This window comes from Aulonocara stuartgranti (assembly GCF_965226115.1).
Source record: "Aulonocara stuartgranti genome assembly, chromosome: 20".
NCBI lineage: Eukaryota > Metazoa > Chordata > Actinopteri > Cichliformes > Cichlidae > Aulonocara > Aulonocara stuartgranti.
In genome coordinates, this window is record NC_138956.1 from 14,184,063 (window position 1) to 14,201,721 (window position 17,659).

Sequence of the window (17,659 nt, forward strand, 5' to 3'; positions counted from 1 at the left end):
GGTGGAAGAGCTGGAAGTCTGATAAGTCGTGCCACTGATCGTGTATATGTCTTGTCTCCAACCTGTATCTGAATGGTTCGAACCCTGCCATCTGCTCTAGGGATTACTTGGCTGACCTTACCAACTGGCCATAGGGCACGAGGGAGCTGCTGGTCCACAATGAGAACGATAGTGCCAACAGTCAACTCATCTCTTTCCTGCTGCCATTTGTGCCGCATCTGGAGTGAAGGTAGATAATTCCGGATGTAGTGGATCCAGAATTGATCCGCCAAGGCTTGACATTGTCTCCACCTACGACGGCTCAGGAGTTCTGCTTCTGGGTAGACGACCTGTGGCATACCGGAATCAGGCCGCCCCATCAACAACATGTTGGGAGTGATCGGATCAACGTCTGCTAGGTCTGAGGAGACATAACCTAGCGGCTTAGAGTTGATGATGCTCTCTACCTCGCTGAGTATCGTCCTAAAGACTTCCTCTGTGACATGCTGCGAGCCGAGAATGGTATGCAGCGCAGACTTGATGGAACGAATCTCCCGTTCCCAGGAACCACCGAAATGTGGAGCCTGTGGAGGGTTGAAACGAAAATGAATCTGCTGGCTGGCCAACTGTGACTTCAGAGCTGGGCCGAGTGCGTTGAAAGCCCCCTGGAGTTCAGAGCTACCACCTCTGAAGTTGGTACCTTGATCCGACAGCAGTTCGAAGGGCTTCCCACGTCTCGAGATGAAACGACGCAGTCCCATCAGGAATGAGTCAGTGTCCATGCTGGCAAGCAGATCAAGGTAGACTGCGTGGGTCGTTAGGCATTTGAAGATGATCCCCCACCGTTTCTCTGTACGCCGCCCCATCTTGACAAGGTATGGGCCAAAGCAGTCCACCCCAGTTGAATAGAAGGCTGGGCGATGAAGTCTCAAACTGGATAATGGAAGGTCAGCCATCTTGGGAATGACCGGCTGGCTGCGCCACCTCCTGCATTCAGGACAGTTGTACTGTTGTACTGTTGACAGTTGTACTTGAGAACGGCAGCAAGCTGGGCTCCCACATGAGCAGCACAGAGCTCCAACCTCGGAATGGACTGTTGACGGACGGGAGCAACTCGAGATCGGGCGGCTAGGAAGGCTACCTGGATTCCCCCCATATGATCTTCTGTCCGAAGGTAGGCTACAGCTCCATATGCCTTCTCAGATGCATCGGAGAAGATGTGGATGCTCTGCTTGCAAAGGGATGGGTCTGTCTCTGGCTGCACGTAACAACGTGGCAGGGAGACATCAGGGAGCTGAATCAATTCACTTTCCCATGCATGCCACAGCTGCAGCAGGTCGATTGGCAGATTTGGATCATCCCAGTCTCTCCTTTTCCTCCAGAGATGCTGCACCAGGATTTTGGCCCGAGTGGTGTAAGGAATGAGAAGGCCAAGCGGATCATACTGCTTGGCCAGAACCCGATAGATGTTGCCCATTGTGGGCTCCACCAACTGCTCAGTGTGCCGAATCTGATATCTGAGCTCGTCAGACTGACAGTGCCATTGCAGGCCCAGAGTCCGCTCTGGTACATCAGTCCCATCGGGGGAAAACCACAGTTCACTGCTCTGTGAGACTGATCCAGGTGGCATATGACTGATGAGCTCTGGGTAGTTGGAAGCCCACTGTCGTAATTCGAAGCCACCGGTGAGCAGCAACTGCTGGATTTTGTTAACCAGTTGCTGGGCTTCGGGAAATGATGCGAAGCTCTGGAGGAGATTGTCAACATAGAAACATTTCTCCACTGTGTGACAGGTATCCTCGCTGGGGCTGCTGTGATCCAGAACGTGCCGCTGCAGAGCATAGGTGGCACAGCAGGGACTGCATGTCGTCCCGAAAGGCAACACTTGCCATTCGTAAACCTCTGGTTGCCTCGTGCGATCCATATCTCTCCAGAGGAACCGGAGGAAGGGCTTGTCCTGAGTCAAGAGGCGGACCTGATGAAACATCCCCTTGATGTCACTGCTCACTGCAATGGGATACTCCCGGAAGCGAAGTAACACACCCAGGAGCGTCGAGCCCAGGGTAGGACCAGGTAGGAGATGCTGATTCAGGCTGTTACCATTGTGCACGAAAGAACAGTTGAAGACAATGCGATCCTTGCCATTATGCTGAACCATGTGGTGTGGTATGTACCAGGTGCTACCATCCATCTCCATGTCTGCAATGGTCAGTTTACTCACATAGCTTGCATCCACCAGCTTCTGAATTTCCTGGTTATAGGTGGCTGCTTGTACAGGCGTCTTCAGGAGGCGCTTCTCCGTAGCTCGCAGGTGACCCAAGAAAGAGTCCTTAGTGGAATGAAGCGGGACTGGTTCCTCTTTCCACAGCAACGGAGTGGCATACCGGTTGATACCATCCACCTCCACTCTAATGGTCTTCTCCTCTAGCATCTTGACAGCCATGGTATCCTGTTTTGAACGTGTGGCCACCTTCTCATTCTGGTATGGGAGAACATCCATCTGCCAGAGCTTGGCTACATTACTGAGAAGTTCAGCACTGGGAGTCAGGGTGCTTGTGAGTAGACACTGAGGAGTGGAGGCTTGATGTAGAAGAACCTTGGCTGGACCCTGCAGAGTCCAACCCAGCCGTGTCTTGAGTACAGCTGGTCCTCCCCGTGGACCCAGATGGACAGGCTCTATTGGAGTCAGGAGATGTGGGTAGTCAGAAGGATTGTGCGCTCTGACCCATCATCTAGGATGGCATATGTCTCTAGCTTCATTTTGCCATTATAGAGGCACACCCTGACCATTTTTCAGTAGCACACAACTGGTCCCCCAGGTTGGATCAACGTGGTACGTGACTGGTTGGACAGCTTCCTCCGACGGTCTGTCAGAGCTAGTGGATCGCGATGCATTAACCTCATGGAGTGTCTCCAAATGCACCTGATTGCATTGCTGGCATCTAGCTTTCAGGTAGCATTGCGCCTCTGGATGGTCCCTTCCACATCTCCAGCACCGCTTGCCTGTCTGAATCCAAGATAACTTCTGCTCTATATTGAGATTCTTGAAATCTGTGCACTGATTGAAATAGTGCTGAAGATTATTACAGAAGGGGCAGAATTTCTTTGGCTTCCCCAATTTGGAAACTGGACGTGTTGCCTGTTTTGGAGGCTCTGGGCCTTTAGCAGGAGGGTCGTAGCCCAATAAGACGGTTGTGGTTGCCGCTGCAGATCTCTGCTTGGGTCTGGCACCCTTCCCACGATCCACACGTGGCTCTCGAGGTTGCTGAGGATGATGGAAATACACATCATCATCTTGGATGCGGACTTCATATTCAAGCCACTCTGCCAAATCTGCTAAGGTTGGGATGGGTGTCTGAAGAGGATTGATGAACCGCTTAAACTGCGCTCGAAGACTGTGTGGCAGTTTGGACAGCAGTCTGGTGACGTGTGACCCACACTCTAGTTCTGCTCTCCCCTCTTTCCCAAGCTGTTCTAACATTCCCACGAGAGCCCTCACTTTCAGGGCGAAAAGACGGAACGCTCGGCTGTCACCACTCCGTACCGGAGACTCTGACAACACGTCAGTGATCCGCTGCAGGGCAAGTTTGTGAGGTTGACCATACAGCTCTATCAGGGATGACATGGTCTGGCTGTATGGGTAGCGACTATTGCTGTAGGAATCGGCAATAAGGAGGGCGTCTTCCAACTTGAGGTGATCGACTAGCATCTGGTACTTGAAACGTTCAGTTGCATCGTGAGGCAGGATATTGTCAAGGGCCATTCGCAAACGAGCGAACTGGCTGGGGTCATCAGACGTGAAGTATGGAATGTGTGGTGTTGGTCCCCGGTACACGGTCTCTGTACTTGGTAGAGGTTCATGCTGACCATATTTCCTCCAGGCTTTGGAATCAGTTGGTGGCCAGCGAGGCGGGTCCCCAGTCATCTCCCGGAAGCTTTCTGGTTGTTGGCGCTGAAAGTTGTATGGCTCTGCATATTCAGGGGTGACCTGCCTCTTCACACATGCTCCAGGCCCATACTCGTCCTTCACGTTAATTTTCCCGACCTGTTCAGTCACAGGAAGTTGACTGTACTGATAAGGTGACGTACATCTGAAAGGACCTGAGGCTGCTGCACTAGCAGGAATTTCTGATACCGGAGGTGGTGGAACAGGGAATGGCTCAGCACTCTGAGGATCAAGTGGAAGTGATGCCTCTGGCCAAGGTAAATCCTGTATGTCATCCTCTGGTATGTGAAAGGAACGTACCGTGTGTGGGTAGTGTCTGGAGGCATGGTCAGGATGAGGAGACTGAGGCATGGAATCAGTCCACAAGGACTGCCTCTGGTCCTGGGTACTGGGGCCTAATGCAGAAGGTTGGGGAGCTGATAACGTCTGGAGGGCTGAGGACCGGAGAGAGAGGGCACCAAGCAGAGTCTGAACCTCTCGTCTGAGCTGATTATTATCTTCCTGCATTTCTCTCAGTGCTGATAATACCACGTCTGAGGTGCCATGCTGAGAAGTCTGGTCAGCTGGAGTGGCTGAGGTGTTGGGATGTGCCCCATGGTCATCAGGGGACTGGTTGTGCGACACATGCACCTGTGGTAGTGATCTCCTCGGCAACTGCACCAAGAAGTCATCGAGGTAACGAGGCCGATGACCATCGCGACGAGGACGAGGAGTGGATGAGAAAGCCATCTTGCCTGCGAAACTGTAACTCCGGCTCGAAGGACCATGTAATGGAGGAGGTCACTGTAAGAGGGATGGACTTGACCTCCTGACTATGACTGATGTAGATGATAAGGTGCTGACTCTATGAATCCACAATCTCAACAGGGTTGTCCGATAAGAACAGATGGCGTAGCCACAAAATCCACTGCCACTCAGGTATCTGTTGTTCACTCATTTATTTAGCAAGAATCCGAAGCACACATCCATAATGTGAGTGAGGGGATTTAACAGGCTGAAAAAGTGCTATATGCCGTGTGGTGAGTGATGGTGTGGTTTCTGTTGGAAAGAACATAAAAGTCTTCCATAATTATGTGAACAGAGTGAATTAAATGTGTAATACAACAATACAAACAATACTGGATAGTGGAACATTCAACCAAAATAAGGGAGTGTCAACAAATGCTAATTTTACTATTTACATAAATCCTAACTAGGCACTTTACATTAGAGCTAACATGAGAAATTAGTGACGGTCCCTTAATGACCGCACGGCAGAGGCTGCTTCGCAGTAAACGGCAGTAACAATCGGTAAACAAAGTGTGCGCCAAGGATTAAACAAGGGAGGCTAATGGCCGCAGCAAAGAACAAACACGATAAAACACAGAAACTTACAGTCTCATGGACGCACACCGCTAACAGCATTAGGAATGAAAATCCACACGGTGAGTAAAACTCTGCTGACTCTTCTCACCTGCAGCTCCGACCGAACTCTCTGCGTCGACGTGTGCGTAATGATGAGGTAGAATTGTGTCTTCTGATTGGGGAAGAGAATGGGTTGCCTCACCGCTCATTGGCTAAACGGCAGCAGTATGCTGATATCTTACTCCGCAGATGTGGCTCCGTTCGTGAGTTCTGCGAACTGGCTGGCCTTTTGTACAATCATCAAGTGTGTCTGGGATTACATGAAGAGACAGAAGCATGTGAGGAAGCCTACATCCACAAAAGATCTGTGGTTAGTTCTCCAAGATGTTTGGAACAACCTACCAGCCGAGTTCCTTCAAAAACTGTGTGTAAGTGTACCTAGAAGAAGGCAAAGGGTGGTCATACCAAATATTGATTTGATTTCGGTTTCTCTTTCGTTCATTCACTGGATTTTGTTGATTGATGAAAATAAATGTTTAACCATTTTTAAAAGCATTCTTTGTTTACAGCATTTTTCCTATCTGTCTAAAACTTTTGCACAGCACTGTATATAATGATAAGAGAACAGATGTGTCTTTCAAAGGTTCACAGCCTGAGCACAGATATATGGATGGAAAATTTGGGTTCATCAAATTTGTAGTGGTATGTTGTTCACTAGTCTTCTTCTCTCCTCAGACGTGTGTGGAAAGTTGCTCTGCTTGGTCATGACTGAAGATGAGTTCAGTCCTTAGATTGGATACTAGTACTGAAATTCATGTGAATGTAATCATAATTATGAGTATTTTTCCACATCACTACAGGCTGTATGTACACAATTTAAAGCTTTAGTAAACCAATAAACCAAGTACAGAATTAGTTTAATTTGTCATAACTTTGCTGTCTTCTGAATGACTTAATAATTTAATTTGATAAAGATTTCGATGAAGTATTCTGTATTTTATATAGGTTAAAAAAATAAAATAAAAATATCCCTCTTGTCCTGTGGGCGCACTTTGTTCTTTAAGCTCCGGTCCTCTACCAGAGGCCTGCGAGCTTGAGGGTTCTACGCAGTATCTTTGATTTTCCTAAGACTGCTGTCCTCTCTCATACTCAACACAGATGTTCCTGTACACTATAGTGTTCCATGTATGCCCTGCCTGCCAGCATCTTGCACCCTACCCATATGTGCTGGATTGTCTGAGAGCAATCTTTGCACAGCCTGCAAATGTGCAGACTGTGCACAGCCGGTGCAGCCAGTGCTACATCCCATGCAGGTGTCTGTCCTTCCATGATGGTTCCTTTCCTTGCTCCTCTTCCTTCTAGGGTTTCCTTGCCTGAGGTATTCACTTGGCACATGATTAGTAGTGGCCATCTTCCTAACTCATGGATGCTTGTTGTTTCATCCTGGATAGTGGTTCTGACCCTTACTAGTTCTCAGTCTCCAGTCTCAGCCAGTCTCTTGTGGTTGCGGCTCTTCTAGTGGCCTCTTCATGGTTCGCATTTGCCTGTGGGATACTGAGGTACTTGTAGCTATCTTCCTCCTGGTAGTGCAATCCCCTCAGTTCTGACTTTCCCTGTCTTTGTTGCCATCCAACTACACTTCTCCAGTACGAATGACATTCTAATATCATTACTGTGGATCATAGTGGTATGGATCAGTCCAAGATTTTAATGTACATGACCCCTCCATGTAGTGAAGTCATCTAATACCCTCAGCACGTTTCCACCGACATGCTTGACTGGTGTTCTTTGGGTCATATTCACCATTTAAACACTCCATTTGCTGTCCTGTTTCAGCCAGGACATCCTGTATAATGAGCAAAATTGGTCTGCCCCTTATTCTAACTTAAATGTCATGTATATTGACCATTACCTGCAATGTCACATACACTCCATATTTACACTATGCCCAGCTGGTTGAGTCTCCCAGAGTCTCCCTTATTTGATAGTTGAAAGGTTACCAACCCTACTATGGTCCCAACTGCCTTCAGTTCTTCAACATGCTCTTAGGGCTGATTCTAGATCTTTCTCATGATGATCCTGTGATTTTCTTTTTGGTTTTGTTTTCATCATATTATCTTATTATATTTTCACCCTACATAATCTGATCTGAGTTTAATATAATCTCATTAAGTTCATGAAAATACATTATTTATTAGCGTATGGCTGAAATGCTAATTTGTGAAATTTTGTTTCTATCTACACATTTTCCCATCTTAATGGAGGAAGCCTTGCAAAGCTTTGTAGCTCTCTTTTCATTATGTCAGAAAACAAATGGAAGCTTTTGTATTTTGCACAACTCTGTTGCTTGTGAAGCTCGCACACAAGAATTTCACTCACATGTGCTGTACCAATGTACCTGCACATGTGATGTGACAATAAAAGTGATTTGATTTGATTTGATTTGATTTGGTGTCAAACAGCAGGTACAGCGACATCTGGTGGCTCCCACATCTTAGAGCAAACCTGCAACAGTTGAATCAAAGTGTCAAGACATTAAATTATATATATAGTTTAAAGTCTTGACACTTTGGACTTCAGCAGGTACATCCATTCAAAATACAAATGTAATCATAGTGCTGCCTTATACTTTAACTTTCTATTCGAGAAAAAGGGTAATTGGTTATGCTACACTGAATAAAAATAATTATCAAATAAATTGTATGAATAAACTGAAATGATTGGAGAATTGTATACATTACTTTTGTTTTTATAGCTTGGCATCAGGAGAAAATTGTATAGTTATAATTATGTATAGTATTATATTTCATATATAATATATTTCGTTCTTCTATGTGTTATTTTACCAACCTATGGCAGAGAGTGCCAGCAGAACCAGGCTCAGGATATATAGGCAGTATAGAGATCATGAACAACAGGCAGAACAAAATGAAAAGTACTGTAGACACTCAGTAAGAAAAATGAAATGAAAGAGTGGCAATTAAATGGGACAACGCAGTTTAAAGTAGGTCCAAAGCAGGAAAGTGATGTGATGGACAGAGAGTTTATAGCTGTTGCTAACTTGTCAAACCCTAAGAACCAAAAGTAAGCCTGCTGACTGAGAGAAAGTAAGTTCTGTGTTAGGATGATCTGGTACTATGGGACCTGATTATTAAAGATTTTATATGTGAAAAGAATTTTATATGCAATTAGGGACTTGATGGGGTCGCAGTAAAGAGAAGCTAATATGGGAGAAATGATCTCTTTCTCTCTGTTTCACCTGTCAGTATTCTCATCGCAGCACTGGATCAGAGGAACGCTTTTCAAGGAGCTTTTAGAGCAACCTGACAATAATGAATTACAATAGTCCAGGCTAGAATTAATAAATGTATGGATTAGCTTTTCAACATTGCTCTCAGACAGGATGTTTCTAATTTTAGTGATGTGGTGCAGCTCAAAGAAAGACGTCCTGCATATTTATTTAATGTGCACGCTGAAGAACCTGTCCTTTCCGTCAAGGGTAAAGGCCATTCAGAACATCATGTTTCTAAGCCCTTTAGGGTAGAGTACAGTAACTGCAGTTTTGTGTTTTTGTGTGTTCAAGACATACCTGTAGTTTCATTGATTTGTGCCATATGGATAAAAATGAAAATGTATATTATGTATTCTAATAACATTTCTTACAAGAAGCATGTGTATTAAGTGATTGTCCAGGTACAGAAACCTGTGGAACTCATACAATAATTTATATGTGAAGAAGTCCCTCTCATTATATGAATGCTGTACTGACGGTTAGCAGTAATAAGTAGAGTACTGCCATGAAATGAACAAGATTTGGGCTTGAAAGCAGAAACCAAGAATAAATGTTCAACAGATGTTTTTACACACAGGCAATAAACACTGAACTGCAACAAGAGAACTGTTTGAATGTCTTCTTTCTGGGCAAGCAGATGGACAGCTTTCCTTCTCACGTCTCTTCCTCTCCTTAACTCTTTCTCAGCAGGTTTCCTTTTCTTGCAGACAGGTGTATCTCTGCAGACCCATGATGTCTGGAAGCATCTGTGCAGAACATATTCAGGTTAGTCAAAAAAACAACAACAAAAAAAAAAACATACTACACGAGGAGCCAAATAACACCACCACAGTCAGTGAAACAATCTGGCAGCAGCTGAGGGAACTCTTTAGCCTTAGGTAGTGGGTGAGTAATCATCAGATTGCACACAGGTGAGTGATTATTGAACCGCTTCCAGGTACGCAGGCAGGAGAAGTGCACGAGCCGGGACAAGGCTCCAATTCCAAAACGCACAAGCAGAATTATAAACACACACACACATAGGCAACGGAAAGAAAAAGAAGACCATGACAAGTCCACAATCAGAGGCCATAAAAAGAAATAGATGAAGTGTGGGGGACCAGAATGAGATATGTGAAAGACTTCACGGGGCAATCGTGGCTCAAGAGTTGGCAGGTCGTCTTGTAATCGGAAGGTTGCCGGTTCGAGCCCCGGCTCAGACAGTCTCGGTCATTGTGTCCTTGGGCAAGACACTTCACCCGTTGCCTACTGGTGGTGGTCAGAGGGCTGGGCAGCCTCGCCTCTGTCAGTGCGCCCCAGGGTGGCTACAATGTAGCTTGCCATCACCAGTGTGTGAATGAGTGGATGACTGGATGTGTAAAGTGCTTTATACAAATACAGGCCATTTACCATTGATATATTTAAATGTACTTGGCAGCATTTTATGGAGTCGTCGTGCTAGTGACTCTGTTACTTTGTTATTGCTGGACATATCTAGAAAGAAGAGAGGAGCTCGACTGCTTACAGATCTGCAGGCTTTGTGTTAAGAAAACACAAAGAAATTAAACTCTTGCAGCTGAGTGAGACGTTAACAAGTAAGTAAAACATTTAGCTACAGACATTTTCTTACTTCCTTCAACTTTGTCATTTACTCAATAAATTAATGAATTAATTAAAAAATTAAGCCATGCACTGACATGCATTTGGACTTACTTTTACATTGCCCACTTGCACTTCACTATAATTGCAACAGATGGCACCCTAATACAAGATCATGTGCTGTGATGGAGTACTGCACAATGACATGGAGGCACGGATGAAAGAGCTCTGTGTTAAAGATATCTTTGGTGATGCGTTATGCATAGTTATAATGATATTGTTACAAGATATAGCAAAAACACAGATAAAGATAGAAGTTGGTCTTCTTCTTCTACAGTGGTGTTTTACTGCTGTGTGAGGCCGACACACACGCAGCCTTACAAAGATTCAGACGCAAAATTCACAAACCCTCTGCTGCCCTCCATGAAAACTCCTCTCATTCCTCAAGAGGCATCCCCTATCTGTGTACAAGTCTATTTCCTTCCACTCACATGTCCTCACTTCAGTAGTTACACTGCACCTTTTGCACTCACTCTGCCAGTGTTAGCACACAAGCACACATGCTAGTGGCGCACACACGCACAAACACACACAGCTTGTCAACTCCCCGCTGCTGCTAACAGATGACAGGAGGCCTCAGGATGAAGAAAGACAGTCAGTGTTGTGCTGTGGAAGCACGGGGCAAAAATACATGTTTGTTTAGACAGCATCCAGATGTGCTATGTGTGTTCTGAGCATAAAGTGCAGCCAGAAGATGTTGAAAGGAAGGATGAACCGGGTGCACTGGTAATCCAGTTGCTATGAAAATTATAAGCCATGCCTAAACATGAAGCAATGCACTTTTGTTTCTCCGGGTTTCTCTTTGTGGGTTTATTTTATAACGCTATGCTAATTCAAATGCAACTTCCTTGAAGGCTTTATTCTGGCCTTAACACCAGTCACTGTATGCAACAGTCTTTGTCTGCTCCCTCCTCTAAAGCATGATCTCACAGACCTCTGTCTTGGCCTAGTTTTATATGAATGTGAAATCTTGAGGGTAGATGCACCCCCCCCCCCCCCCCCCCCCCTCCCGGTGAATAACGGAGCTTTTTATGGACAGAGAATGAAGGCTTCAATAGTTAAGGCAACATCTGGCTCTGGAGAAGCCAGAAGCCTGAATAAAGAAAATGCAACGAATGACTGTTAATGTGGGTGATTCTGTTGTGCAGGAGCAATATTGTGCTTTCTTATGTGGAGATATATGGCAGTGATAATTTGTTACGTCTCTTAGGATGATCACTACATGTGCGATTAGAGGAAGAGAGTTATTTAGTTTGCCAGATGTTTTATGGTAGTCTGGTGCATTCGCAGACATTTCATCACCATCTTGATGAAATGCCTTTTTTTTCATAATTTATAGTTCCCTAAAGCTAAAATAGATTTCTTTCAGAGACACTAATCAAACTTTGCTTCAGTTCTTACTGAAATAGTTCATTATGTGCCTTTTATCAGTTGTTATGAAGCAGCAACTCCTGGCTCTGAAAAACGCAGCAGTTCCCTGGAGTTCACTTGAGGCTGGCTCCCAAAGCGAGTCAGTCCCCATAGACTCCCTGCTAAAATGCCCAAGTTAAAAGTATTAAAATCATGTTTTTTTAAATCCTGTTTTTTCCATTACCCCATTTGCATACTGCTGAGGCTAGCGAAGTAGTCGCTGATGGCTTGCTATGTGGTTCAAACCCTCCAAGATGTTTATAATACAGTTCTGTAAAATCGATATTTTATTGATCGGTTATTTAGCAATAATTAGCACATATTTCAATCTGTGTGTTATATCCTTACCATTTACAGATGCTAACCGACTGTGCTTAGTATTCCACCCTTTCCAACACTTCTGTCTCAATGAATAAATGAATAAATCAACATCACAGTTTTTGATGGCTGCTTAAAGGCTAATGCTGAAGTTTTAAAAAAGGAAACAGTCTAGAAACCAGTGGGTGACAGCAAGGTTGTTGTGTCCATCTTTTAGGTACAGTTTATAGTTGTTCTCACTCCCATGTATGTGTCACTACTTGGCCTTACCAATTGCCTGATAACACTCAAACGGGTTAAAATGCTAGAGTTCACATTTCTAGCTGGTTAGTCAGATAGAACAGACCAAAAAACAGCAGATTAACAGACAAAAACTAACAAAACAATAAATAATAAAACCAACAAACAAACATCAATCTACTACAAGCTTTTCAAATATGCATAGCTAGTATTGCCATGCATGCATTTGAGAGATGTATCTTATATAGAGCTTTTCTTTTTAAACAGCATGCCTCTTTCACCCAAACACTTGTTGTTCTACGTTTAACTGATTTCTATCTAACATTCACACACAGTACCGTGAACGCATCGGCAGTAACTAAGGGTTCAGTATCTTGCCCAAGGATACGTGGACACGGAGACCCTGGCAGTAGGCTAAGGGGTCGAACCAACAACCTCCCCGTTAGTAGATGACCTGCTCTGCCTCCTGAAACACCCCAAGAGCACAAAAACGGGGGGGGGGTTCTATGTAACATGAAAAAAAGTCTGTATTTCATATTTAGATTTTGCAAATTAGCCCGTTCATGATAGAACTGGAATGGTTTGAATCCGTGGGTGACACCATCGTGGTGGTCACTGTGGGTCCGGAATATTTGTTGGTGTGATTTCAAATTTAAGGTGAAGAAAGGCTGAGACGCGCTCTGATGCAAATCCGCCCCCCACGCCTCTCCACCCCTTATGCTGCTGCTGCGCCCGCTTACGTGAACGCGCTCCAGCGCTGTCATCAGTACAACATCAGCATCTTTCGGGGGGCGCGCAGAGAGAGAGGGAGAGCGAGAGAGAGAGACGGGAGGAGGAGGAGGACGGAGAAAGCGAGAGAGAGAGAGGTCTGAGACACACTGGATAAAGGCGACAAAAAGCACGATGATAATGGAGTCGAGGCGGTGGAGGATGTCGGATTTACGAGAAAGGACTGTTGAAATTTGACAGAGGGCTCGTGTTAAAGGCTGGTCTCCATCTTTTTTTTTTTTTTTTTTTTTTTTGGTTTTCCCTTTTTCGTTTCACCGCGTTGATTTTTTTTGCCCCCCTCCCTCCCCCCACATGCTGCGTGGACAGTAGAGGCGAGCAGAGGAAGGGGAGCACCCCGCGGATCCCTGGGAAGCTAAAAACGGGGGTCCACCGCTGGCGCTACAGGCATCTCATCTCACGGATGGTAATAAAAGGACATCATGATGAAGACAGCTCTGGACTGATGGATGAGGATGGAAAAGCAGCTTTAACCCCCTCCACCCAGCGACTGTGAAATAAAGGGGGGGAAATCCTATTGTGATTTTTTTAATTGTTAATCATTTATAGTGTAGCCCTGAGGAAACGAGCCTTAGACAGCAATGTTGAATCACTGGTGTTAGTAAATTATTCATTAGGAGTATAGGTAGGCTATGATTTTTGTATTGCTTCAATGTAGCATTCCCATTATTCTTTCCCCCCCACTATGTGTAGTCTTGTAAGATCACACACATATGTGCAGGTCTGGTTTTATCGTGTGCTTATGTAGGCCCTTTTAACAGCCAAGAAACAGCCAAAGCGAGGGAAACATTAGCTTTCGTGTAGAAGAGAAGAGATTATCTGAATAGTGAGGTGTGTCGAGCTGTGCGGGGGCTTTTACATCTTTTACATCTTTTTAAAATATATACATATATATATATATATATGAGAGTGTAAAGAAGAAGCGGGACGGGGGTGTAAAAAATATCTAAGAAGAAGGAGAGGGGAGAAAAAAAACGACCAAACATGTTGCCTTCCCAAGAAGCCTCCAAGATCTACCATGACAATTATATGCGCAACTCCCGAGCCATCGGGGTGCTGTGGGCCATCTTCACCATCTGCTTCGCCATCGTCAATGTGGTGGTGTTCATCCAGCCCTACTGGATCGGCGACAGCGTCAACACGCCGCAGGCCGGCTACTTCGGCCTCTTCCACTACTGCGTGGGTACCGGGCCGTCGCCCAGCCGGGAGCTCACCTGCGTGGGCAGCTTCTCCGACTTCAGCTCCATCCCGTCCGGAGCCTTCAAGGCGGCCTCAGTGTTCGTGCTGCTGTCCATGGTGCTGATCCTCAGCTGCATCGCCTGCATGGCACTCTTCTTCTTCTGCAACACCTCCACCGTTTACAAGACCTGCGCCTGGATGCAGCTGCTGTGCGGTAGGCATCCCCCCAATGTTTGTGCCATGTGTCGCTTAGAATGGAAAGTGTGTTTGGAGTCGCGGGGAACCAAAGAAACGTAATCAGGTGAAAAACACCCCCAAACCAATCTGGCATTTCTGCTTCATTTGCAGCAACCACTGGTGTTGGTGTTGCTGTGTTCAAGGATGGATTCACCAAGGCTCTGGTCTTTAAAATAATAATGATAATGTTCACGTAAAAATGGATAGCCACTTAAAATCCGCTGGGCTCTCTTAGATAACGGAAGGTATCGTAACAATGCAACCTTATAGGAAAATGTTCAAAACGATTACAAAACAAGGGAGACGTGTGAGGTCAGAGTGCTGAGAGTCAGCGGCTCAAGCCTCCGTAGACTCGGGAAAATCTCCTGACTTCTCGAATGAGAAAGGTGAAAGGTGTAGTCTTTAGGGGTGTATAGGCTATGACTCATTTTGCATCTTATTAGAGGTGAAATACAAATTTTATTCCAATATATTTATTTGTTTATTTTTAAACTCCTGCAATGACAGCCGGGAGACAGTAGGAATACATTTTAGCGAAGCGCACTGGAAGCAATAAGGCAGGCAGCTGGAGCTCCCCAGAACGTAAGCATTGATATTCTGAGGATACACCACAGCATCTGTAAGGAAAGCGGCAGGATCACTGCTTTATGCCGATGTAATGCAAATGCCATTCATTCACTCACTCCACCCGTTTGTAGAGGATATGATGAGGTCGGGTGTGATATGTGCGATGCGACGGAGATGTGAATTGCTGTGACTGAGGGCTTATAACGGGCCCTGTTGCTATTTTCAGGGATGATACCCGGTCGATTGGATTACTGTGTTCAGGGGAGAGATGCTTTGTCCCTTCTTTGTGGTTAGATTGTTAGATTACACTTAGAAATGATTAGGGACAAATGGTGGCTTTTCCAAACACATGGACACACTGAGTTCCTGCTGTCTTCTTGGGATGTGGAAGAACAGACGTAGCTTCGACGGTTCAGTTTAGATCTGTGTGGCTGCCACAACTGTAGATGCTTACTGAGATGGTGCTGTAGTAGAAACAAGGGATTTTTTTTCTTTTTTTGGAATCGCTTAAATATCACCCGTCACTGGAAGGAAGATCAGGATGTCTGCGATTACCAGAGGTTCATCTCCAGGCATTACTGCATGTTTCCTGACATTTAATGGCATTAGCCATTAGCCTATGGAAGGATTTTTAAATGAGCAAACAACAAAAGATGCACGATTACAAGAGACCAGTGGCAATCTAAATTAAATACTTATTTGAGAAGCTGGAATAAAAAATAAATCAAAATAAAAGAAAGGAATAAAAGAAACCACAGCCTCTTATCTAACGTGAATTTGTTACTATTTGTGGTGTTTTAGCGAACATAACACAGACCCTTCATTGTGTTTTGGGTCACATTTTTGTTCCCATTTGTTGTGTTTTGGCTAACAATATACACTTAGAAATTTTGTATTCTGTGTTGTTTCTTTTGTTTGTGACTGTTGTGTAAGAAAAACTGTCAGCACATTTATGATGAGATGACCACGTTAGCAAGATTGGAGCAATGAGTAAAGTGAGCTCGGTGCAGTGCATCTCAGAGGGTGCTAAAAAAAAAAGAAGAAAAATTCATGATCCGTCTCATATAAGCAGTTCTCCTAGCGAGCCTCCAGTGTATATCTGATTTCTTTATAAGCTGATCAATGTGATAAATAGGCCAGGCAGAATAGCGTGGGAGTCAGTTTTCTGTACAGAAACAGTCAGCATACTGAATGAGAGGGAGGGAGGATGACGGGGAAGCAGAGAGAAAGAGATCAGCACTTTTTTTCCTCCTGTATTGTTCTTTTCCTCATCCTCATCTGCCCACTCTGTCCTCTGTTGTGCTGAGTGTGTCGAAATCAGCAGGAATCAGACACAACAGCAGAGGTACAGATTTTGCTTTCTTTATCAAAACCCGTATGGCTTAATAGAAATTGAACCTCGGTTTTCCCGCACACAATTAATCAAGCACAACAACAGCAAGGAGCTTTTTATGAGGAAAGATTCTAATGTTTTACATAAGAATGTGGGTAAAAGGAAATCTGCCTTTCTTAGTTGTTGTCTTGTAAAATTTTAATCACGGATCAGTGAACACTGTTGTTCAGTCAGAGCTGCTGGTGTCTCATGTACATGTGGTCTGGTGACACACATGTGGTGCTAGGGTGGCCTTACTCTTAAGTCATGACATTTTAAAACAAACCACAACCTTTTCCTGAATTTAAGCTCTATGAACAAAAGTGCTGGGCCACACACACCTACAGGAGGTGCTAAGCTGTGAAGCTCCTGGTGCACAGGTTTTGTGCTGATGTTAATGCCAGAGGATGTTTGGAAGTCTGCAGTTATTGAGTCAGCAGAGCTTTCGTGGCTAATATGAATAATGTAACTCAGCAGTCTGCAACCCTGCTCTGTAACTTCACGTGGTTGGCTCATTCATGGCTCACTTGCTATGGTTTCCACTTTGTAATAATACAAGAAACCTCATAAACTTGCTCGTTGCAATAGTGGTATCTAATTCCAATGAGCTTGTTAGAACGACTTGTTCTTTCACACTTTTGTAGAAGCAGACAACATGAATAGGTACTTGATTTTACTGAAAACACCTCTATTGAAAGATCAAGGAGTGTAATACATCTAATACAGTTTATGTGCTCTTCAGATACAACTTTATAATAGCAAGTCAGTTCATTTTAATCCAACAGGGTGCCTATTTTCTAAACATTTGCATAGTTTCATCAGTATCAGTTACAGATTTATCATCCAAATACTGTTAATAGATGGATTAAAGACCAGCTGCTAACCAATTAGCAAACACTAATACTCAGTTCTTTGTGGTTTTGATTTAACATGGTGCTGGAAATATTCTTTAGAGATTTTAGTCCATAGTCATGTGATAGCATCATACAGTCAAAGGAGCTTTCAAAGAAAAGCGTCTGGACTTCTTTAAGTTGCTTGAAGACGTTTCACCTCTCATCCTAGAAGCTTCTTCAGTTCTAAGGTCAAATGGTGGGGAGTCCCAGATTTAAACCTAGTGGGAGTAACCCGCCAAAGAGGGACAAAAGGACCCCCTGATGGTCCTCTAATCGCCTGAGCCAAGGTGCGAAACTTGGTGTGGGTCCCAATCTCCAGACGCTTTTCTTTGCAAGCTCCTTTGACTGGATGACCTGGATGACTGAGAACCTTCACAGACATAGCATCATACAGTTACTGTAGATTTGTCGGTTGATGTGAATCTCCTCTCAGTTATTGTTCTCAGCTGACAGCAGCT

At 44.7% G+C, this 17,659-nt stretch overlaps 2 protein-coding genes across 2 annotated transcripts in view; both read left to right on the plus strand.

Annotated features, from left to right (window-relative positions):
- LOC309697331 (uncharacterized protein) overlaps positions 1-17,659 on the plus strand; it is a 521,790-nt gene that overhangs the window by 338,575 nt on the left and 165,556 nt on the right. The window lies entirely within an intron of this gene.
- The window catches only part of LOC309697338 (LHFPL tetraspan subfamily member 4 protein-like), a 38,334-nt gene continuing 33,488 nt past the window's right edge, over positions 12,814-17,659 (plus strand). The window contains exon 1 of the mRNA XM_082519194.1: positions 12,814-14,346. Within this exon, the coding sequence (XP_082375320.1) occupies positions 13,938-14,346 (409 nt within the window). The 5' untranslated portion in view covers positions 12,814-13,937. The remainder of the gene's footprint in view (positions 14,347-17,659) is intronic.